The following is a 23,191-nucleotide window of genomic DNA, read 5'->3' on the forward strand; positions in this document are numbered from 1 at the left end:
ACACACACATAACACTAAAAGTTAAAGCTGGGCCATGCCAACAAATTTTCTGCTAATACTGTCTATGGCACACAGAGGCCAAAATTTAAAAAAAAAACAAGAGAAAAACAGCTATAAACTGTAAATGTTAGTACTGGAAAAGATGACAGATGAGATTTTCTTCAAGTTCCTAGTTGACTGTAGCAATCACCTCAAATACTATTAAATTCACAGCTGTCTGCAAAGCAAAAATTTTAAAAATTGCATTGGTACATGTCCCCTGGGCAGTGCCCAGTCCCAGCCCCCCTCCCTCCCCCTAGTCTTTTTTTTTTGCTAATTCCCCTGGCTATTGGCCAGAAAAATTGAGAAAACTGATTTGGCAGATTTGACTGTTGACTTCCGTGGGGTTTGGTTTCAGCAGCTCAGCTTTTGGCATGCTTGGCCGAACCAATCCAAACCAAAACCAGGTGAGTTCGGCTCATCCGTATTTACCATGATGTCTTCCATGGAAGCTTCTGCTGAAGGTCAGGGGAGATCAGATTACACTGTTAGAGGGACCCAACCAGCAGTGACCCCCCTCCCCTTCTCTCTCACCATGATGTCCTCCATGGAAGCTTCTGCTGAAGGTCAGGGGAGATCAGACTACACTGCTAGAGGGACCCAACCAGCAGTGACACCCCCTCCTTCTCTCTCACCATGATGTCCTCCATGGAAGCTTCTGCTGAAGGTCAGGGGAGATCAGACTACACTGCTAGAGGGACCCAACCAGCAGTGACCCCCCCCCTCCTTCTCTCTCCTAGCAGAGGAAGCGAGAAACAACTTTGAAGTCTTTAGTGATCTCTGATCTCCTTATAAAGTGTTTCTTCCATGATAAAGATCAGAGGAGAGCTCAGCCACGTGTTTTCTGAGGTGTATATCAAAATGTGCTTCTTCCCAGGGTGAGATCTCTGATGTACGGCAACATATGATCCATATAGAAGACATTTCCCGCACTCAGGACACTAATATACCTCGAGGTCGGTGTGACTAGTAAAATCAGATGTCTGGGAAAAACATTACCTGCACTCAGGGTAGAAATTCGGTTTCTCACTTGTGCGAGTTCTTTGAGGCATAACAATGTCTAATTTCCATGGAAGACATTTCCCGCACTCAGGGCAGGTTTGACGGGTTCTCCCCTGTGTGAGACCTTTGATGCCTGACAAGTACTGATTTCTGTCCAAAACATTTCCCACACTCAGGGCAGGAATGTGGCCTCTCCCCTGTGTGAGATTTCTGATGCCTGACAAGTACCGACTTTTGTCCAAAACATTTCCCGCACTCAGGACAGGGAAACGGCTTCTCACCTGTGTGAGTTCTTTGATGCATATCAAGGTCTAATTGCCGTGCAAAACATTTCCCGCACTCAGGGCAGGAATACGGCCTCTCCCTTGTGTGACATCTTTGGTGCATAAGAAGGTCTGCTTGCCGTGCAAAACATTTCTCGCACATAGGACAGGAATATGGTTTCTCGCTTGCGTGTATTAGCCGATGCCTGTAAAAACTGGTCTTATGTGAAAAACATTTCCCGCACTCGGGGCAGGAATGCGGCTTCTCCCCTGTGTGAGATCTCTGATGTGTAGCAAGGTTTGATTTCTGTGAAAAACATTTATCGCACTCGGGGCAGGAATACGGCTTCTCGCCCGTGTGAGATCGCCTATGTATAACAAGCGTTGATTTACGAGGAAAACATTTTCCGCACTCGAGGCAGTAATGAAGCTTCTCTCCTGCATGAGCTTTTTGTTGTACAGAGAGTCTTAATTCAGAAAAAAAACTTTCCCCAAATTCAGGACAGGAAAAATTCTCCTCCCCTGGAAATCCAGCACCAACCCCCACACTAAAAGGTTGCTCGGAGTCAGAGGGATCCCATGGTCTCTCCACACTGGGAAGTCCACCATCCATGGTGGAGCTCATTGACTTTTCTCCAGCACAGTCTCCTGAGATGTCCTCATCTTCCATTTTCCAACCTGGAGATAAAGCAAGACGATCGTTTAAGAAATTCCTGATAGTAGGTCCTACAAAAATAGAAAAACATCAATAGATAGGAGAGGGTTAGTTCACTTCCCTTTAAGATTCCATCTGGATCAGGGAGAAAGAAGGGAGCAGATGTTCTCTGTGGATGTCCCAACCAGCTGGGACTCTTCCCTTCTTCAGTCAAAGGGTCTTTGGTCCTCCCAGATCACTTCTACATTTATATCGCCTTGTCAGAGGAGCAGGAACCAGTGGGGGCTGGCATGCTCTTCACACAACCACAAGTCTAGGCATTGAGTCAGTTGATCTCTGATAGACAAAAAGGTCCAAGTTCAGACTTGAAGACCCTCACCTGTGCTGATCCCTGTAGGAGTGTCCTCCTCTATGAATGTCCTCCTCATTCCTCATGACCGCCTTGTCAGATGAACAGGAACCAATGGGGGCTGGGAAGGGCATGCTCTTCACACAACCACAAGCTTAGGCACTGGGTCAGGTGACCTCTGATAGACAAGAAGGTCCAAGTTCACACTTGAAGACCCTCACCTGTGCTGATCTCTGTAGGAGTGTCCTCCTCTATGAATGTCCTCCTCATTCCTCATGACAGCCTTGTCAGAGGGCAGGAACCAGTGGGGGCTAGGAGGGGCATGCTCTTCACACAACCACAAGCCTAGGCACTGGGTCAGGTGACCTCTGATAGACAAAAAGGTCCACGTTCAGACTTGAAGACCCTCACCTGTGCTGATCTCTGTAGGAGTGTCCTCCTCTATGAATGTCCCCCTCATTCCTCATTACCGCCTTGTCAGAGAAGGAACCAAAGGGGGCTGGGAGGGGCATGCTCTTCACACAACCACAAGCCTAGGCACTGGGTCAGGTGACCTCTGATAGACACAAAGTATAGAATTCATGCTTTTAACCATAGAACACGTGACCATAGACATAGACTTCTGGTGATATGCAGCACTGGAGGAAGCTTGCAGAGGTATTTTCTCCTTTAAAAGATAAGTGGTGAAGTCTTTATGTTAGGATGAGCTTCAGGTTTGGATCGAGCATGGGTTCGACCCAAACGCAACACATTTGCATTTCATCGAATGGGAAAATGAAATGGTCAGTTGGCTTGCTTGCTGAACCTTTGACTGCCCACACCCAGGGCTGCTGTTAGAAAGCACATGGCCCATACAGCTATCCTGACAAGGCCCCAGAAAGTAAAAAAAAAAAAACCCACAGTTTACTATGCTTCAGTTATGAATGAACACACTGAGTGATCAGTGCACTCAACTGCCTTCATTCAGGAAAAGAAGGGGCTGGTTAATGTGACATATTTATCAGACCCTTCCCCCAACTCTCCATCCTGAAGGATCCTATTGTGTGCTTGCAGCTGCCCTTGGGAAGGAGAGGAGGGCAGCCGGTATTGTGGGGGCCCAGACAGCACGGTGAATCAGATCTGTACAGGGAGAGTGATGGGTGCAGCGGGGGGCAATTACTGGAACTGATCCCCTGTATGGCTCTCTCTGCAGCAGCGTGAGGGAGAGGCGAAGAATCCAGTTTTCAGATGTCAGGGCATCGGTTCCACTAATTTCCCCCCCACCATGCCGATCACCCTCTCTGCTCACATCCAATTCACCAGGCTGCCTAGGCCCCCTGCTGGCCTGGGCCCCGTACAGGAGGACTGGTGGTCCCACCCTTATCCACAACCTGCCCACAGCAGAAGTCATCCATTTAGTAGTGGTATCTCTACTACCAATTGCTAGGATGCTGGTGGCCAGCTATGTCTAAGCAACCAAAGATGCTGTACAGCTGCAGCTCATCCGGCATCACTGGTTGCTAAGAAGCAGACAACCACACAGTATCATAGGTTACTAGGACACGGGGCTGCCTGTGTCCTAGCAACCACTGACATAGTGCCGCTGGCTGCTTGCAAACTGGCCTTCAAACAGACCGGAAAATAAGTAAAGGTTATGGCTCTTATAGGACTTAAAGGGGTTTGCAAATTTCAGGCTGTGATTGTGCATCCTCCTGTGAACCAAACACAAGTCCCTCACCACTACTCCTTACTTTTCATCCCAACAAGATCGGTGATAGAGTTTTATGGTAACATTTATCTAGAAGTCTGCTGGAAGAAGAGGAACCGACCCAAGAAAGGCTCAATCTGTGCCATCATATCTGTGCTACTGGAACTAGGAGTGACACTCAACCTAATACTGCCAGCTGAACCCCAGGATGGGTATCAGGACAGGGAGGAGACCATTACCAACCTATTATTGGCTGACATCACTCAGCTTCCACCCTACTTTGGACCAATCAGTGAGCAGTAACAGAGCAGAGATAAAAGAATATATTCTGGTCACCTGTGCTAATCTCTGTAGACGTGTCCTCCTCTATGAAGGTCCTCCTGATTCCATCCTCCTCTGTATATTGCTCATCATCCCTCACATATGTCTCTTCTACTTCACACTCAACTTTCATAATCAGATCTTCAACCTAAACCAGCAGAATGGCAGAAAATAACATCTGTAGCATAGAAGGATTTATGATGTGAGATCACATAGAACATCTCATCTTGTAGAGTCCACACATCGTCTCCACATGTCAGAGTGTTCCATCACTTTATGTTCCCGACCCTCAACTCTACCTACCTGATGATGGTGAGGGCTGGTGTGAGCTTCCTGCGTGGAATCCTGGGAATACAGAGGGCGGGGACATCTCTCTGGTGCGTTCCTGGTATTAGGTGGCTCCATCATGTCCTTCTGTCCTCCGGAAATCTCCTTCATCAAACCATACTCCTCATCCTCCTCTTTATACTCTTCTTTAACAACAATATTATCATCCCCGAGGTTTCCACTCTGAATATATAGTAAGACATTCATTGTAACAAACATGCTGTGTACAAATCATACCTACCAATAATTGTTCCTCATCTACCTGATGATGGTGAGGGATGATGTGACCTTCCTGTGTGGAATCCCAGGAATACAGAGGACGGGGACATCTCTCTGGTGGGTTCCCATTACTGGATCCACCTACCTGATGATGGTGAGGGCTGGTGTGACTTTCCTGTGTGGAATTCCGGGAATACAGAGGACGGGGACATCTCTCTGGTGGGTTCCTGGTAATAGGTGGCTCCATCATATCCTTGTGTCCTTCTGAAAACTCCTCCATCACTCCATACTCCTCATCCTCCTCTGTATACTCTTCTTTCACATCAATATTGCTATCACTGAGGCTTCCACTCTAAATGTATAATAAAACATTCAATGCAACAAACATGCTTTTATATAACTCATAACTATCAGTCATTGTTCCGCATGTACCTGATGATGATGAGGAATGGTGTGACCTTCCTGTGTGGAATCCCGGGAATACAGAGGACGGGGACATCTCTCTGGTGGGTTCCCATGACTGGATCCATCTGTAGGAAACACACACACTGACTGACTCCATTGTTTCTATGTGTATATCAGATGATGGGGGATCTAGGTGGAGCCTTCGTACTGCTCTCTCCTTTCCAATAAAGTCTCCTCTTACCCGGTGATGTGAGGGGCAGCTGATTGTCCATCATGACGTCACCATCCAGACACATCCCTTTTCTGTTACTGGAGAATGTCCCAGAATTCCCGGCACCGCTCACCTCTTCTGCCAGCAGCTCCATTATTTTCTTGGTGACTTCTAGAATCTTCTGTATGTTGCGTCTCTCTGGTTTTAGGGAGTCACATGGAGGCACTGTGATGGTCATAGGATCACATGACTTCAGAGGAGGAAATCTCTGTTTTGAGAAAACAAGTATAATATTGTAATGAAGACTGCATCATTAGTAACGCATCACAGAATGTACTCTTGTGGCTAACAGGAGCCAGTGTCCAAAAAAGACTAGAAAATCCTAATACCAGTAAATCGCCAGGACCAGATGGCTTAGACCCGAGAGTCCTCAGAGAACCAAGTCAGGTTATAGCCAGACCGTTATTCCTAATATTTATGGACAGCATACTGGCAGGAATGGTGGTAATTGGTGAAAGGTCAACATGGGTCCAATATTCAAAAATGGGCAAAATACTGAAAAGACCTGGGAACTACAGACTAGTCAGCCTAACAACAGTAGTATGTAAACTAATGGAGGGGATGATAAGGGACTACATCCAAGAATTTGAAGAAGGAAACAGTATCATTAGTAGCAATCAGCATGGATTTATAAAAGGTCATTCTTGCCAAACCAAACTGTTAACCTCTTCCCGTCCAGCCCATGTCGATAAACGGCCGGATGGGAGCGCTGCTGAAGCAGGTGGACGTTTGTAAATGTCCCCCCGCATCCATTGCCTGTACGCACTCCCTGGGAGCGCACGGCCCTGTGATCCGGTGCTTGCTGTGTCCGTAGGACACAGCAGAACACACATCGCTGTACGGGACCTCTGTGTAAGGTCCCGATCATGTGATCACTCATTGGCCAATCAGTGATCACATGAATATTAGTAAAAACTTCCTGACATCATTGCTTACTACTTGTGAAATCTGTGAATGATCACAGAGGTCACACGGTACAGGACCATTCACAGCAGCCTTGTACTATGTGACAAGCTGTGACCAATCACAGCTCTCACAGTATTTCTCACTGGCTGCAGGAATGCAGCCAGAGAGAAGGAGAAATGATTGCTTTTACAAAAATTTTATAAAAAAATAAAATAAAAATGTAAAAAAAATTTAGAAAATTATAATTTTTGGCTATAAACTAATTTGGGTTATTTATTTTTTTTACTAAAAAGATAGCTGAATACATTTTGGCCAAGATTTATGAAGAAAGATTATTTGCAAAATTTTGTAAGAAAAACACTTTTTTTTCAAAATTTTTGGACGTTATCATTTACATAGCAAATAAAAAAAAGTCCCAGTGGTGAATAACTACCACCAAAATAAAGTTTTATCTATCTAAAAAAAATGCTAAAAAATTCATATGGGTACAGTGTGGCATGACCGCGCAATTGTCATTCAAAATGTGATAGTGCTGAAAGCTGAAAATTGGCCTGGGCAGGAAGGGGAGAAAAGTGTCCGGACTCGAAGTGGTTAAACATTCACAACGCTGGAGGAAAAAGTAAGTGAACCCTTGGAGTTAATAGCTGGTTGAACCTCCATTTTGGCGGCAATTACTTCAAGCAAGCGCTTTCCGGAGCTCTGGATCAGACCTACGCGCAATTGCCATTCACAGTGTGATAGCGCTGAAAGCTGAAAATTGGCCTGGACTGGAAGGGGGTGAAAGCATCCGGACTGGAAGGGGGGGGGGGGGGGAGTGTCCAGACTGGAAGGGGGTGAAAGTGTCCGGACTGGAAGAGAGGGGGGGAAGTGTCCAGACTGGAAGAGGGGGGAAAGTGTCCAGACTGGAAGGGGGGGGGGGAAAGTGTCCGGACTGGAAGGGGGGGGAAAGTGTCCGGACTGGAAGGGGGGGGAAAGTGTCCGGACTGGAAGGGGGGGGAAAGTGTCCGGACTGGAAGGGGGGGGAAAGTGTCCGGACTGGAAGGGGGGGGAAAGTGTCCGGACTGGAAGGGGAGGAAAGTGTCCGGACTGGAAGGGGGGGGAAAGTGTCCGGACTGGAAGGGGAGGAAAGTGTCCGGACTGGAAGGGGAGGAAAGTGTCCGGACTGGAAGGGGAGGAAAGTGTCCGGACTGGAAGGGGAGGAAAGTGTCCGGACTGGAAAGGGGGGGAAGTGTCCGAACTGGAAAGGGGGGAAAGTGTTCGGACTGGAAGGGGGGGGGGGGAAACTGTCTGGACTGAAAGGGAGGGAAAGTGTCCGGACTGGAAGGGGGGGGAAAGTGTCCGGACTGGAAGGGGTGAAAGTGTCCGGACAGGAAGGGGGTGAAAGCGTCTGGACTGGAAGGGGGTGAAAGTGTCCAGACTGGAAGGGGGGAAAGCTTCCAGACTGGAAGAGGGTGAAAGTGCCCGGACTGGAAAGGGGTGCAAAGTGTCCAGACTGAAAAGGGGGGGGGGGATGTCCGGACTGGAAGGGGCTGAAAGTGTCCGGACTGGAAGGGCGGGAAAGTGTCCGGACTGGAAGGGGGGGAAAGTGTCCGGACTGGAAGGGGGGGAAAGTGTCCGGACTGGAAGGGGGGGAAAGTGTCCGGACTGGAAGGGGGGGAAAGTGTCCGGACTGGAAGGGGGGGAAAGTGTCCGGACTAGAAGGGGGGAAAAGTGTCCGGACTGGAAGGGGGGGAAAGTGTCCGGACTGGAAGGGGGGGAAAGTGTCCGGACTGGAAGGGGGGGGAAAGTGTCCGGACTGGAAGGGGGGGAAAGTGTCCGGACTGGAAGGGGGGGAAAGTGTCCACACTGGAAGTGGTTAAACATTCACAATGCTGGAGGAAAAAGTAAGTGAACCCTTGGAGTTAATAGCTAGTAAAACCTCCGTTTTGGCGGCAATGACTTCAAGCAAGCGCTTTCAGGAGCTTGGGATCAGACCTACGTGCAATTGCCAAAGTGTTATAGCGCTGAAAGCTGAAAATTGGCCTGGACTGGAAGGGGGGGGGGGGGGGGGAAAGTGTGCGGACTGGAAGGGGGGAAAAGTGTCCGGACTGGAAGTGGTTAAACATTCACAATGCTGGAGGAAAAAGTAAGTGAACACTTGGAGTTAATAGGTGGTTGAACCTCTGTTTTGGCGGAAATCACTTCAAGCAAGCGCTTTCAGGAGCTTTCGATCAGACCTAAGCGCAATTGTCATTCAAAGTGTGATAGCGCTGAAAGCTGAAAAATGGCCTGGACTGGAAGGGGGAGTGAAATAAAAGCGTCCGGACTGGAAGGGGGTGAAAGCATCCGGACTGGAAGGGGGGGGGGGGTGAAAGCATCCGGACTGGAAGGGTGAAAGCGTCCAGACTGGAAGGGGGGGAGTGAAAGCGTCTGGTCTGGAAGGGGGGGGTGAACGTGTCTGGACTGGAAGGGGGGGGTGAAAGCGTCCGGACTGGAAGGGGGTGAAAGCGTCCGGACTGGAAGGGGGTGAAAGTGTCCGGACTGGAAGGGGGTGAAAGCGTCCGGACTGGAAGGGGGTGAAAGTGTCCGGACTGGAAGGGGGTGAAAGTGTCCGGACTGGAAGGGGTTTAACATTCACAACACTGGAGGAAAAAAAGTAAGTGAACCCTTGGAGTTAATAGCTAGTTAAAACTCCGTTTTGGCGGCAATGACTTCAAGCAAGCGCTTTCAGGAGCTTTGGATCAGACCTATGTGCAATTGCCATTCAAAGTGTGATAGCGCTTAAAGCTGAAAAACGGCCTGGACTGGAAGGGGGGGAAAGTGTCCGGACTGGAAGGGGGGGGGGGGAAAGTGTCCGGACTGGAAGGGGGTGAAAGTGTCCGGACTGGAAGGGGGTGAAAGTGTCCGGACTGGAAGGGGGTGAAAGTGTCCGGACTGGAAGGGGGGGGGGGGAAGTGTCCGAACTGGAAAGGGGGGAAAGTGTCCGAACTGGAAGGGGGGGAAAGTGTCCAGACTGGAAGGGGGGGAAAGTGTCCAGACTGGAAGGCGGGGAAAGTGTCAGGACTGGAAGGGGGGGAAAGTGTCAGGACTGGAAGGGGGGGGGGGGGAAGTGTCCGAACATGAAATGTGGGAAAGTGTCCAGACTTGAAGGGGGTGAAAGTGTCCGGACTGGAAGGGGGTGAGAAGTGTCCGAACTGGAAGGGGGTGAGAAGTGTCCGGACTGGAAGGGGGTGAGAAGTGTCCGGACTGGAAGGGGGTGAGAAGTGTCCGGACTGGAAGGGGGTGAGAAGTGTCTGGACTGGAAGGGGGTGAGAAGTGTCCGGACTGGAAGGGGGGGGGGGAAGTGTCCGGACTGGAAGGGGGGGGGGAAGTGTCCGGACTGGAAGGGGGGGGGAAGTGTCCGGACTGGAAGGGGGGGGAAGTGTCCGGACTGGAAGGGGGTGAGAGTGTCGGGACTGGAAGGGGGTGAAAGTGTCCGGAATGGAAGGGGGGGAAAGTGTCCGGAATGGAAGGGGGGGGAAGTGTCCGGAATGGAAGGGGGGGGAAGTGTCCGGAATGGAAGGGGGGGGAAGTGTCCGGAATGGAAGGGGGGGAAGTGTCCGGAATGGAAGGGGGGGGAAGTGTCTGGACTTGAAGTGGTTAAGTGAGCTGCCATCTAGATGAAGGAAGGTCGGTGGATGTGGTGAGTCTGGATTTTCCGAAAGGGATACCATCCCCCATAAACACTTAATTCACAAACTGAGGTCTGTAGGCTTGGACCATAGGGTATGTTCATGGTGACATGGGGCGGGTCCAACGGGTGGTGACAAATAGCGTGTATTCAGACCGGTCTGTAGTGGTAAGTGGGGCACTACAAGGCTCTGTTTTTTTTTGTTTCATAAATCATATAGAAGTTGAAATAAATAGTTCAGTCTCAGTATTTTCTGAGGACACAAAGCTAAGCGGGGCAATCATTTCACAACAAGATAAAGACATCTTAGAAGACCTCCATCAAACAACAGGATGGGCAAATCCATAGTAAATGAAGTTTAAAATGTTGAGTCATGGAATTGAGGGCTAAAACTATGAACGCAAATGACTTGCTAGGTGGAGAACCTCTGTGGGAATCCATGATGGAAAAAGATCTGGAGGTCCTAGTAGGCTCAGCAACGGCATGCAAGGCCAATCCACAGCAAGCGAAGCCAACAAAATATTAGTGTGCCATAAAAAGGGAATTTACTCCGGAGATGAAACTCTCATTTTACCACTTCATAAAACTCTGGTCCGGCCGTATCTGGAGTATGGCGTCCAGTTCTGGTCACCAGTCCTCAGGAGGGAGGCGTGGGAACTGGAGAGAGTCCAGAGAAGGGCAAGAAACCTAATAAGGGGGCTGGGGGATCTCAGTTATGAGGAACAACTACAAACATTCAATGTGTTCTCCTTGGAGAAGAGACACTTGAGAGGGAATATGATCTCTGGATACAACTACCTCAACGTAGAGTCTAGCATCGGGAATAAACTGTTCAGTCTCAGGGAGGAGGAGACACAGGGCCACGTAGGATGTTCAGTCTCAGGGAGAAGGAGACACGGGGCCACGTAGGAGTGGTTAACCCTTAAACTGCGTAGGCAACTTTGCACTGTGAGGGTGGTAGAAATGTGGAACTCCTTTCCAGAATTGGTGGTCAGCAGGAAGCATCATTAGTTTTACAAAAACTCCTGAACTCATGTCATGTGACCTCCCAGAATCCTCCTCACCTCTCCGGTCAGGTCTGTGTTTTATTAATAGAGATGAGAGTGATGTCATGTGACCTCCCAGAATCCTCCTCACCTCTCCAGTCAGGTCTGTGTTTTATTAATAGAGATGAGAGTGATGTCATGTGACCTCCCAGAATCCTCCTCACCTCTACGGTCAGGTCTATGTTTTATTAATAGAGATGAGAGTGATGTCATGTGACCTCCCAGAATCCTCCTCACCTCTCTGGTCAGGTCTGTGTTTTATTAATAGAGATAGGAGTGATGTCATGTGACCTCCCAGAATCCTCCTCACCTCTCCAGACAGATCTGTGTTTTATTAATAGAGATGAGAGTGATGTCATGTGACCTCCCAGAATCCTCCTCACCTCTCCGGTCAGCAGGTAGATGATCTCCAGGGTGAGGTTTAGTATCTTCTCAGTCATTTGACTCCGGTCCTCCTCCATCCTCATTGGTCATGTGATCTATACAGGTTTCCTGTAGACCAATAATTGATAACAGAGAATGATCTGGACTGTACTGGTTGTACGATATTAGGATGGGGGTGGAGGGGGGGATAATATGAGGGTCTCTATCTTGGAAGAACGGTCCCCAGTGGGATTACACACAGAGGAACATGCAGTGTAGGGTTTGCTATTGTTTTGGGGTTGGGAGCCTCTTACCCATTGCCCTATATGTTTATGTAAAACCCCAATCCTCCACACATCTCCACAATGTGGAGAATGTTTTTAGGGAGAACATCTGAGACTGAAATGATAATTATATAAGAATCTGTTCTGGAATCTTCAGTACATTCAGAGTGAAATGCACCCTTAGATAAAAGACACGTTCTCCACCCCCAATAAAAGTGGTATATTCCGCTAGTATAGACTGAGGAGGTGAGAAGGTGATTGGTGGTGAAGGTGACATCTCCACAATGAGGAGAATGTTCCGGCCCCGGAAGTGGGGAAATGTTCTGCCCCTGAAGGGGTTAATCTGGGTTCCCACACTATATATGTGTGTATCATCATCTGCTGGAGATAAAAGACGTCACAGTGACTATGGAGGAAGAGGATGGACATGACTATGGAGGAAGAGGAAGGACGTGATGGAGGAAGAGGATGGACGTGACTATGGAGGAAGAACATAGACATGAGGATGGAGGAAGAGGACGGACGTGACGATGGAGGAAGAGGATGGACATGACAATGGAAGAAGAGGATGGACATGACAAAGGAGGAAGAGGACGGACATCATGATGGAGGAAGTGGATGGACGTGAAGATGGAGGAAGAGGACGGACATAACGGGGAGTTACTTGGCGTAAATAGAAAATAAGATCTTATTACCTCCTCTGCTGCCACTTTCAGCAATGTCTCCTCTCTACTTCAGACAAAGAGCCTATTGTCTGTAGCTGACATCACTTCCTGTCTATCATAGAGACTTCCTGTCTGGGTAGAAGTGAGATCACCACCATTGTGGAGCTCAGAGGAACTGCAGCCTCAAGAACCGTCTGCTAGCGTGACCCCGGCCTTTTACTGGGTGTGCATGGACCGTATATTCATATAGATCAGTGATGGCGAACCGCTGGCACGCAGAGCCATATCAGTGGGCACGCCAGGAAGAAGAGGAAGATGAGCGCACACGGACCGGCCATCCAGATCTCGTCCACACTGGACCCCCATCAAACTACATTTCCCACATGTCTCTGGGGCCAGGGTGGGTGTGGACGAGAGGAAAGGGCTCCTATGCGGATCTGGCACCAGGGGTGATGTAGCCGGGGATGGGCGTGGAAGAGAGGAAGAGGCTCCCACACTGCTCCGGGGCCAGGGGCAACGTGTTCAGCGTGGATGGGAATGAGTTGCTGGGTTGGAAGCCACACCGACACTGCCAGAGGTGAGATTAACTGCTTGCAGTGTCATCCATCAGTGCCCAGAAGTGTCACCCAGCAGTGTCGCCTGTCAGTGCTGCCCAGCAGTGCCACCTGTCAGTGCCCAGCAGTGTCATCCATCAGTGCCCAGCAGTGTCACCCATCAGTGCCTAGCAGTGTCGCCTGTCAGTGCTGCCCATCAGTGCCACCTGTCAGTGCCCAGCAGTGTCGCCCATCAGTGCCACCCATCAATGATGCCCAGCAGTGCCCAGCAGTGTCATCCATCAGTGCCCAGCAGTGTCACCCATCAGTGCCCAGCAGTGTCGCCTGTCAGTGCTGCCCAGCAGTGCCACCTGTCAGTGCCCAGCAGTGTCACCCATCAGTGCTGCCCATCAGTGCCACCCATCAATGATGCCCAGCAGTGTCATCCATCAGTGCCCAGAAGTGTCACCCATCAGTGCCTAGCAGTGTCGCCTGTCAGTGCTGCCCAGCAGTGCCACCTGTCAGTGCCCAGCAGTGTCGCCCATCAGTGCTGTCCATCAGTGCCACCCATCAATGATGCCCAGCAGTGCCGCTGATCAGTGCCGTCTGTCAGTGCCTCCAGTTGGTGCTATCAGTCAGTGCCGCTTATCAGTGCCCATCATTGCTGCATATCAGTGCTACCTATCTGTGCCGCCTCATCAATGCCCATCAGTGCTGCCTATTAGTGCAGCCTCACCAATGCACATCAAAGAAGAAATATTACCTGTTTGCAAAATTTTATAATAGAAGCAAAGAAAACCTTTTATGTTTTTAATTTTTTGCTCTTTTTTCATTTATAGTGCAAAAAATAAAACACCCAGTGGTGATTAAATACCACCAAAAAAAGCTCTATTTGTGTGAAAAAATGAGTGTTGCATGACCGCACAATTGTCATTGTCAAGTGCAACAGCACTAAAAACTGAAAATTGGTCTGGGCAGGAAGGGGGTAGAAGTGCCCGGTAGGCAAGTGGTTAATTGCAGTGTTGGCACTTTGAAATAAAAAAGTTGGTTTGTGTTGCAGTTTTGGGCACTCGGGCTCAAAAAGGTTCGCCATCACTGATATAGATGCTACTGCCCTGAGAAACTCAGCAGGCACACGGTTTTGAAGGGTCCTCTACCAGGTATCCCGAACCACCACTAAAAACACTGAACCTTGGGGTTCACCACTAATAACACTGAGCCTTGGGGTTCACCACTAATAACACTGAGCCTTGGGGTACCCCACTAATAACACTGAACCTTGGGGTACATCACTAATAATACTGAGCCTTGGGGTTCACCACTAATAACACTGAGCCTTGGGGTTCACCACTAATAACACTGAGCCTTGGGGTACCCACTAATAACACTGAGCCTTGGGGTTCACCACCAATAATACTGAGCCTTGGGGTTCACCACTAATAATACTGAGCCTTGGGCTTCTCCATTAATAACACTGGGCCTTGGGGTTCATCACTAATAATACTGAGCCTTGGGGTTCTCCATTAATAACACTGAGCCTTGGGGTTCACCACTAATAATACTGAGCCTTGGGGTACACCACTAATAACACTGAGCCTTGGGCTTCTCCATTAATAACACTGAGCCTTGGGGTTCACCACTAATAACACTGAGCCTTGGGGTTCACCAATAACACTGAACCTTGGGGTTCACCACTAATAATACTGAACCTTGGGGTGCATCACTAATAATACTGAGCCTTGGGGTTCACCACTAATAACACTGAGCCTTGGGGTTCACCACTACTAACACTGAGCCTTGGGGTACATCACTAATACTGAGTCTTGGGTTCACCACTAATAATACTGAACCTTGGGGTTCACCAATAACACTGAACTTTGGGGTACACCACTAATAAAACTGAACCTTGGAGTACACCACTAACAACAATGAACCTTGGGGTACACCACTAATAACATGGAACCTTGGGGTACACCACTAATAAAACTGAACCTTGGAGTACACCACTAATAACACTGAACCCTGGGCTTCACCACTAATAAAACTAAACCTTGGGGTACAACACTAATAAAACTGAACCTTGGAGTACACCACTAATAACACTGAACCCTGGGCTTCACCACTAATAACACTGAACCTTGGGGTACAACACTAATAAAACTGAACCTTGGGGTTCACCATTAATAACACTGAACCTTGGGGTACACCACTGATAACATGGAACCTTGAGGTACACCACTGATAACATTGAACCTGGGGGTACACCTCTAATAACACTGGAGCTTGGGGTTCACCACTAATAACACAGAACCTTCAGGTATACAACTGATAACACTGAACCTTGGGATAGACCACAAATAACAGAATCTTGGGGTTCACCACCAACACCAAGCTTTGGGTACACCACTAATAACACTGTAACTTGGCGTTCACCACTAATAACACTGAACCTTGGGGTACACCACTAATAACACTGAACCTTGGAGTTCATCACTAATAACTCTGAACCTTGGAGTTCACCACTAATAACACTGAACCTTGGAGTTCACCACTAATAACACTGAACCTTGGGGTACACCACTAATAACTCTGAACCTTGGGGTACCCCACTAATAACACTGAACCTTGAGGTACATTATTGATAACACTGAACCTTGGGGTACACCACTAATAACAAGAACCGTCTGGTAGTGTGACCCCGGCCTTGTGCTGGGTATGTATGGACTGTATGCCCTCATAGAGGGGCCACCTCCACTCCCACCAAGGGGGACATAAAACATTATAAAAACATTCACAGTACCTCCAGACAGCAGAGTCCTTATGGATCCCTCCATTGCACTGCATGATAGAGTTGAATGTGGGTTCAGGAAAGCCGCATGATTCCATATGCAAGAAGGATAGCTGGAAGAGGGCCTTTGGACACCGGAACCTTTTATTTCCAGTGGGTATGATCTGACCTTCGGGCTGCTCATAGCTCCTCTATAGGGATGTGCTCCACCTCTTGTCAGAACGGCGGTGATATTGAAATTCTGCCGCTGATCGAACAAGAAGCAGAGCCCAGGCTGGAATGCGAGAGGCCACAAATACAAATCAAGCCCCATTCGCTCGCCCACCCCCCGATGCAAGGCTCAGTCCCCAACAGGCCACTGGGTATTGGGTTCTCATGGGGTCAATGGTCCTGCTGTGGGCTGCATGTGTGGAGGATCTGGATTGCAGGTTACAATGGGTCTGCAACATCCCCTTTGACCCCCAATGTGAATCTTCTGGAGGGCAAGTGGTTAAAAATAATAATAATAAAAAAAATTATGTAAAACCATCGTCAATCATGCCATCCAATGATGAAGATCCATGTCAATAATGGTGAACAAAAAAAGAAAAAAAACCCCATCAATCGGCTAATACATCAGATCTGGCTGCAAATGACAACGAAATGTAACAAAGGGGTTGAGTTTCTTGGGTGATGTCACTGACCAAATATTACATCCGGTAATTATGGTATATTATATGTAACCAATTCTAGTGCACATTGGAGGATCCATCAATTGCCCAGTGACCACTGTGTTTTGTTTGGGTGGGTGTTTCACTAGGTAAGCAATGGTAAATAGGTAGTTGTAGGTGCTGGGATGTGCGATTCCAATCCAGGAATCTCAGTAAAATTGAGTGATGTTGTGAACATTGCAAAAGTACTGAGAAAAAACCAATAAGCGAGGGGATGGGTGTGATGGAGTAGAACTCTAGCACAGAGGTCTCCAAACCGCGGCTCTTTGCATGCCTTTATCGGGCCCTTGGGACAATGTCCCTTCCACTGACACCTACAGTGGGGCATAATTTTTGCAACCAACAAGGCGGCGCTACTCCTTCCACTGACATCAAGGATGAGGCACTATTCCTCCCACTAACCCCAAATACTCCTTCACCTGATACTAAAGATGGTTCATTGTTTACTCTCATGGATGCCAGGACATTTTCTACTCCAAGAGACCATGATCCAGCCCTCCAAAAGCCTGAAGGACAGTAAACTGGCCCTTTGTTTACAAATTTTTAAGACCACTGCTCTAGCAGCTCCAATTTAAGGGACCAAATTTGGTGGGGTGTTGTACAATCCTGGGGATTGTAGGTGAAAAGAGAGAAGACATTTACATATAAACATAATGTTACAATAAAACTTATGTTGCAAATTACTACTGTAACTCCATCTGTGCGGGACCTCCCTGGAATTTCAGCTAGGTCCTGGTGTCCCGCTGGTCAAAGCCCAATGCCGGAAGGCGTTCCGGCACTGGACTCCACTAACTTAAGTTGCAGGCAGTGAGAGATAAGGGCTTTTGGTGTTCCAGCTGGCAAAGGATTGTAGCGTCAAGGAATCAGGGCAGCCTGTAGGACAGGGTTTCTCAACAAGGGTTCCTTAAGAGGTTGCCAGGGGTTCCTTGAGCAATTTCTGCTTTTCAGATAAGTTCCCACTGACACCATTGATCTTTTTAGCAAGGTGGTAATTCTTCCCAATGACCACGAGAGTAAGGAACATTCTTCCAACTGACCATCACACTAACATATCATGAGTTGTAGATATAGTCATCTTTAGCAGGGGGTTCCCTGGGATTGAAAAGTTATTTCAAGGGTTCCTCTGTGTTGAAAAACGCTGTTTTAGGAGATGTAGAGGACGTACAAGGCTGGGACGTGGGTTGCCACGCAAGTGTTGTATGGTCTACTGCATGGGCGTCAAACTGGTGGCCCTCCAGCTTTTGCCAAACTACAAGTCCCATGAGGTATTGCAAGACTGACAGCTACAAGCATGACTCCCAAAGGCAGAGGCATGATTGGACTTGTAGTTTCGCAGCAGCTGTAGGGCCGCCAGTTTGACACCCCTGGCCTACTGAGTGCCCTAGGTTCTGACTGCCTTCCATCTTCCTCCCAAGTTTGCTTCCAGTTTTCCGCTGCAGCCCAGAAGCCAGCATGAACACTAACACAAGCCTCCTGTGGTTCAATAACCCTCCTTTGGTTCGCTAACCTTGGCCATTGCCACCCGCAGGCTCATGGGCGCCACACACACACGCCCTGCTCTGAGGCTCTGGTGAGCAAAGATGAAAGCAGGGCAAAGAGGGGATCAGAAGGGGGTTGGGGTGAAGAGGTCAGCACAGAGAGCGGAGTGCAAAGGTGATCTGAGGGGCTTTAGGGTGTGTTGGGTTGAGCAGAGAAGGATGTCTGAGGTGCAAAGGGGGGTTTGAGGTATAGAGGTGAGTAGCGAGAGGGGGTGCAGAAGTAAACGGTAGGGAGGATTGCGGTGCAGAGGTGAGGAGGGGGGTTGGGAGTCCAATGTTGGGGCAGGGCAGGATTGGGGTGCAGAGGTTAGCAGAGAGTGGGGTGCAACACTGAACAGAGATTACAAGAGGGAGAGGAGGTATGGTGCAGAGATTATCTGAGAAGGTCCATAAGGTATAGCTCCTCCATCTTATTTATATACTCGATCCTATCTATCCAGTCCCTCGTTGTTGGGGGCTCCTGTACCTGCCAAAATTTGGGAATAAGTCCTTTGGCTGCACTAATTAGATGGCATAGTACACTATTTTTATATTGTTTCACTGACAACTCTGACCTATAAAAAAAAAAACCCACCCATGGTTCCTTCTGTATAGCGATCCCCAATATCTCCTGTATGTATTGAATTCTATCTTGCCAAAACACCTGTATTTTTGGAAAATCCCACCATATATATGTGCCATCGTTCCCAAACCCCCTCTAACATAATGGTGAAACTTCTGCTCGTTGTCTATGTGCCACACTCAGTGTAAAATACCAACTCGTTAGTTGGGAGGTACTTTGTATGTAACTATCAACCTGCCAAGCAGGATGGGAGATGTTGGGGTCTTCAACGATGAGAATGTAGTTGGTGTTCCAAAAACACGCCTTGACTCCTCGCAAGATTGGGCCATTGGTGGCACCTAGAACAACTTTGCCCAGCTATTGATCTGAACCCAAAACAATATATAAAACCGGGTACAAATAGGGAAGGGTCCAAAACTGTATAAAGACTCTAGCATATTTTGTGGGAAGCCCTACTGCACAGGCTGATTCTTGACTCTCTTTACTAATCAAAGGAAGCTGGTGGGATTTGCGTTCATGCAACTAGGAGATGATAGCCAGGGCCTGGTGTCAATCCTTTTTGAACATCACCAAAGGCTTATGGGCACCATGGGTCCATGAGAATCTCACTTCCATCCTGGAGGGCTCCCACTCCAAATTTTTGAAAGTTTGGGATCCACGGCTAGCCTACGATTCCCTAAACCAGGGGTGGGCAACTGTGGTTGAGGTCTTCAATGATGAGAATGTGGTTTGTGTTCCGGAAACACGGCTTGGCTCCTCCTAAGACTGGGCCATTGGTATTTTACACACTCAGTGTAAAATACCATCTCGTTAAACATTTAGAATTCATTTCTACCGTGTTCATATTCATCGCCCCGTGTGTCAACTTAAACATTTTATTTTTCTGTTGCTCACTCATTTCTGTTCCCAATTCCCTTTCTCATTTCTCTAAGAATAATGGAGAATCAGGTCCCATCTATTCAATAAGGATCTTATATATCCTAGAGGTGGCATGTTTTTTGTGGTGTCCCTCATTCTCAAGTCCAAAAGTTGGGAAGGTTCTCTGTATATAACTCAATGCACAAAATCCAGCAACCTGCCGAGCAGAATGGGAGATATTGATGGTTTCAGTGATGAGAATGGAGTTGGTGTTCCAGAAACACGCCTTGGCTCCTCCCAAGACTAGGCTGTTTGTATTCATGCTGATCTTCTTGTTTAGAGGGACACGGGACATAGAAAAGATGGAGGGGGGTTTCTCTATGTTCGATGTTCTATTGGATGGAGATCTGGTGCAAATTGTTAACTCAATACACAGAATGCAGTGACCTGCTAAGCAGAATGGGAGATGTTGATGTTCTCAGTAATGAGAATGGAGTTGGTGTTCAGGAAACACGGCTTGACTCCTCGCAAGACTGGGCTGGTGGTATTTTTACACTCGGTGTTCCTCATTCTCAAGCCCAAAAGTTGGGAGGTACTTTGTATGTAACCAGAAAACTGCCGAGCAGAATGGGAGATGTTGAGGTCTTCAACAATGAGAATGTAGTTGGTGTTCCAGAAACACGGCTTGACTCCTCGCAAGACTGGCCTGTTGGTGGCACCTAGAACAACTTTGCCCAGCTATTGATCTGAACCCAAAACAATATATAAAACCCGATACAAATAGGGAAGGGTCCAAAACTGTATAAAGACATAAACATATTTCGTGGGAAGCCCTACTGCACAGGCTGATCTTGACTCTCTACTAATCAAAGAAAGATGGTGGGATTTGCGTTCCTGCAACTAGGAGATGATAGCCAGGACCTGGCGTCAACCCTTTTTGAACGTCTCCAAAGGCTTATGGGCACCATAGGTCTATGAGAAACTCACTTCCATCCTGGAGGGCTCTCACTCCAAATTTTTTAAAGTTTGGGATCCACGGATAGCTTACAACGATCCCCTAAACCAGGGGTGGGCAACTGTGGCCCTCCAGCTGTTGGTGAACTACAAGTCCCATCATGCCTCTGCCTTTGGGAGTCATGCTTGTAACTGTCAGTTTTTCAATGCCTCATGGGACTTGTAGTTCTACAACAGCTGGAGGGCCACAGTTGCCCACCCCTGCCCTAAACACAGATCATACCTTACTCTCGGTATAGTCAACCCTGCTGCTCGTTTTTTGATTGGATTAGCACCAGGCCCAGGCCCAGTTGGGATGGTCACTCCTGACTGGCCCCCCGTCCCTTTTTCTCTCTCTCTTCTGTCCCCGGGCAATTTCCCTTTCCAACTATTCTCTCTACTCCTGGAATTTCCCCCTCCACCTACACCCAACTTTACCCCTCTACCCCCGCACCACTTTTACATTCCTACTATAGTCATCAGAGCACCCCACCCCCCTTCTTTTTTGCATTTTAATCAATAAGGAGCACACCCGCCGCCATATTTAGTGGCCTTACCTTGTTTTGCTCACGGAGCCCCAGGGGTTTAATACCTTCATGTTTTCATCTTTTCTACGGTCATCGTAACCCACTGATGTCTACGAGGCAAGCTTTACTGTCAATACCGAACTCTCGATGTGTTTCATGCTGGTCGCAGAAATTTCTAAAAACAACCCCAATCAATCTTTTGCGAAACAAAAACCATTACCATGTATAGACCGTTACTGAACAACCTTTATTAGTAAAATTCCAAAATATACCAATACTAGTGAGATGTACAAGATATGGATCAACCCCCAACGTAGCGGTAAAGGCTAAAGCTGGGCCATGCCAATACAGAAGACATTTTTGCAAACTCTACATATAGTAGCCAGAATTCAAAAACAAAAGAAAAACATCCATAAAAACGGTAAATATTAGTACTGGAAAGAAGTATAGATGATAATTACTGCCAGTTCTAACGTGACTGTCGCAATGATCTTGAATGATTTAATTAGAGCTAAAGACCGCACTGGACTGGTTCAGGCGATTACTGATAGTTGTTAGGTGGTTCTGCGGGTAAGTGGTGGTGCTGTGGTTCTGCGGGTAAGTGGTGGTGCTGTGGTTCTGCGGGTAAGTGGTGGTGCTGTGGTTCTGCGGGTAAGTGGTGGTGCTGATCTTACTTACGAGGTTTGGGCTGCTACCTCACTGATACAACAGAGATACTGCTGCTTCAGTAGAACCAATGCTTGAATGAGAAGGAAGGAGCTCCCAGGTGTCTAAAATAATGGAACTCTTGAGAACGTATAGATTGAGCCAACATGTTTCGGAGGGAACTGCCCTTCATCAAGGCTGCCCAAAATAATGCAGCACTTGATGAAAGATTACAGTCATTCATTGAAAAGCCTGAGAACGTACAGATTGAGCCAACACATTTCGGGGGAATTGCGCCCTTTAAGTCTCCAAAATAATGCAACTCTTGGTGAGATTACAGTCGTTTAGTGAAAGCGTAAGAATGTACAGATTGAGCCAACACGTTTCAGGGGGATTGCCTTCCCCTTCTTCAGGGCTGTCCATAATAATGCAACTCTTGATGAGAGATTACAATCGTTTATTGAAAAGCCTGAGAGCGTATAGATTGAGCCACCACGTTTCGGGGGGGAACTGCCCCCTTCTTCAGGGCTGTCCAAAATAATACAACTCTTGGTGGGAGTGGTTTATTTAAAGCGTAAGAATGTACAGATTGAGCCAACACGTTTCGATGGAATTGCCTTCCTCTTCTTCATGGCTGCCCTGACAAAAGCCTGAGAACATAAAGATTGAGACAACATGTTTCGGAGGGAACAGTATCCCCCCCCCCTTCTTCAGGTCTGTCAGAAATAATGCAGCTCTTGATGAGAGATTACAGTAGTTTATTGAAAAGCATGAGAACGTACAGATTGAGCCAACATGTTTCGGAGGGAACTGCACTCTTCTTCAGAGCTGACCAAAATAATGCAGCTCTTGGTGAGATTACAGTAGTTTATTGAAAAGCATGAGAATGTACAGATTGAGCCAACACATTTTGGGGGAATTGCTTTCACCTTCTTCAAGTCTGTCCAAGATAATGCAACTCTTGATGAGAGATTACAGTCGTTTATTGAAAAGTCTGAGAACGTACAGATTGAGCCAACACGTTTCAGAAGGAACTGTCCCCCCTTCTTCAGGGATGTCCAAAATAATGCAACTCTTGAGAAATTACAATTGTTCACTGAAAAGTCTAAGAATGTATAGATTGAGCCAACATGTTTCAGAGGGAACTGCCCCCTTCTTAAGAGCTGTCCAAAATAATACAACTCTTGGCTCAATCTGTAAATTTTTTAAGCTTTCAGTAAATAACTCTCACCAAGAGTTGTATTATTTTGGACAGCCCTGAAGAAGGGGGCAATTCCACCCGAAATGTGTTGGCTCAATCTGTACATTCTCAGGCTTTTCAATAAACTATTGGTATGTGCTAATGAAGATGGGTGGACTCCTGAAGAAGGGGAAGGCAATTCCCACGAAAACGTGTTGGCTCAATCTGTACATTCTCATGCTTTTCAATAAATGACTGTAATCTCTCATCAAGAGCTGCATTACTTTGGTCAGCCCTGAAGAAGAAGGGGGGGGGGGGCAGTTCCCTCCGAAACATGTTGGCTCAATCTGTACGTTCTCAGGGTTTTCTCAGGACAGCCCTGAAGAAGGGGAAGGCAATTCCCTCT

General features: G+C 47.8%; 1 protein-coding gene across 2 annotated transcripts; it reads right to left on the reverse strand.

The window, feature by feature from the left end:
- LOC149465038 (uncharacterized) lies at positions 1 to 12,873 on the reverse strand. Of its 2 annotated transcripts, none has more exons than XM_089673691.1 (8): positions 12,482 to 12,873; positions 11,523 to 11,631; positions 5,509 to 5,746; positions 5,295 to 5,392; positions 5,008 to 5,214; positions 4,620 to 4,826; positions 4,332 to 4,464; positions 1 to 1,982 (listed from the first exon to the last, which is right to left on the reverse strand). In XM_089673691.1, the coding sequence occupies exons 2-8, from the start codon at positions 11,604 to 11,606 to the stop codon at positions 1,129 to 1,131; spliced, it is 1,821 nt and encodes a 606-aa protein (XP_089529817.1). In that variant the 5' UTR covers positions 11,607 to 11,631; positions 12,482 to 12,873; the 3' UTR covers positions 1 to 1,128. The 2 variants fall into 2 exon arrangements, with proteins under 2 accessions (XP_089529817.1, XP_089529818.1); XM_089673692.1 differs by having other exon boundaries at positions 11,450 to 11,631; positions 12,482 to 12,872.
- Positions 12,874 to 23,191: the final 10,318 nt, after the last annotated feature.

This window comes from Staurois parvus, unplaced genomic scaffold (genome assembly GCF_062004578.1).
Source record: "Staurois parvus isolate SC_StPar_1 unplaced genomic scaffold, SC_StPar_1.0 ptg000144l, whole genome shotgun sequence".
Classification (NCBI taxonomy): Eukaryota; Metazoa; Chordata; class Amphibia; order Anura; family Ranidae; genus Staurois; species Staurois parvus.

Excerpts from the sequence above, each read along its gene's own strand:
- LOC149465038 (XM_089673691.1), bottom strand. The coding sequence starts at position 11,606 with ATGAGGATGGAGGAGGACCGGAGTCAAATGACTGAGAAGATACTAAAC. Across the intron at positions 5,747-11,522 it reads TCTACCTGCTGACCGGAGAG|AGATTTCCTCCTCTGAAGTC; the intron begins GTGAGGAGGATT and ends TTCTCAAAACAG. Across the intron at positions 5,215-5,294 it reads CCATTCCTCATCATCATCAG|AGTGGAAGCCTCAGTGATAG; the intron begins GTACATGCGGAA and ends TTATACATTTAG.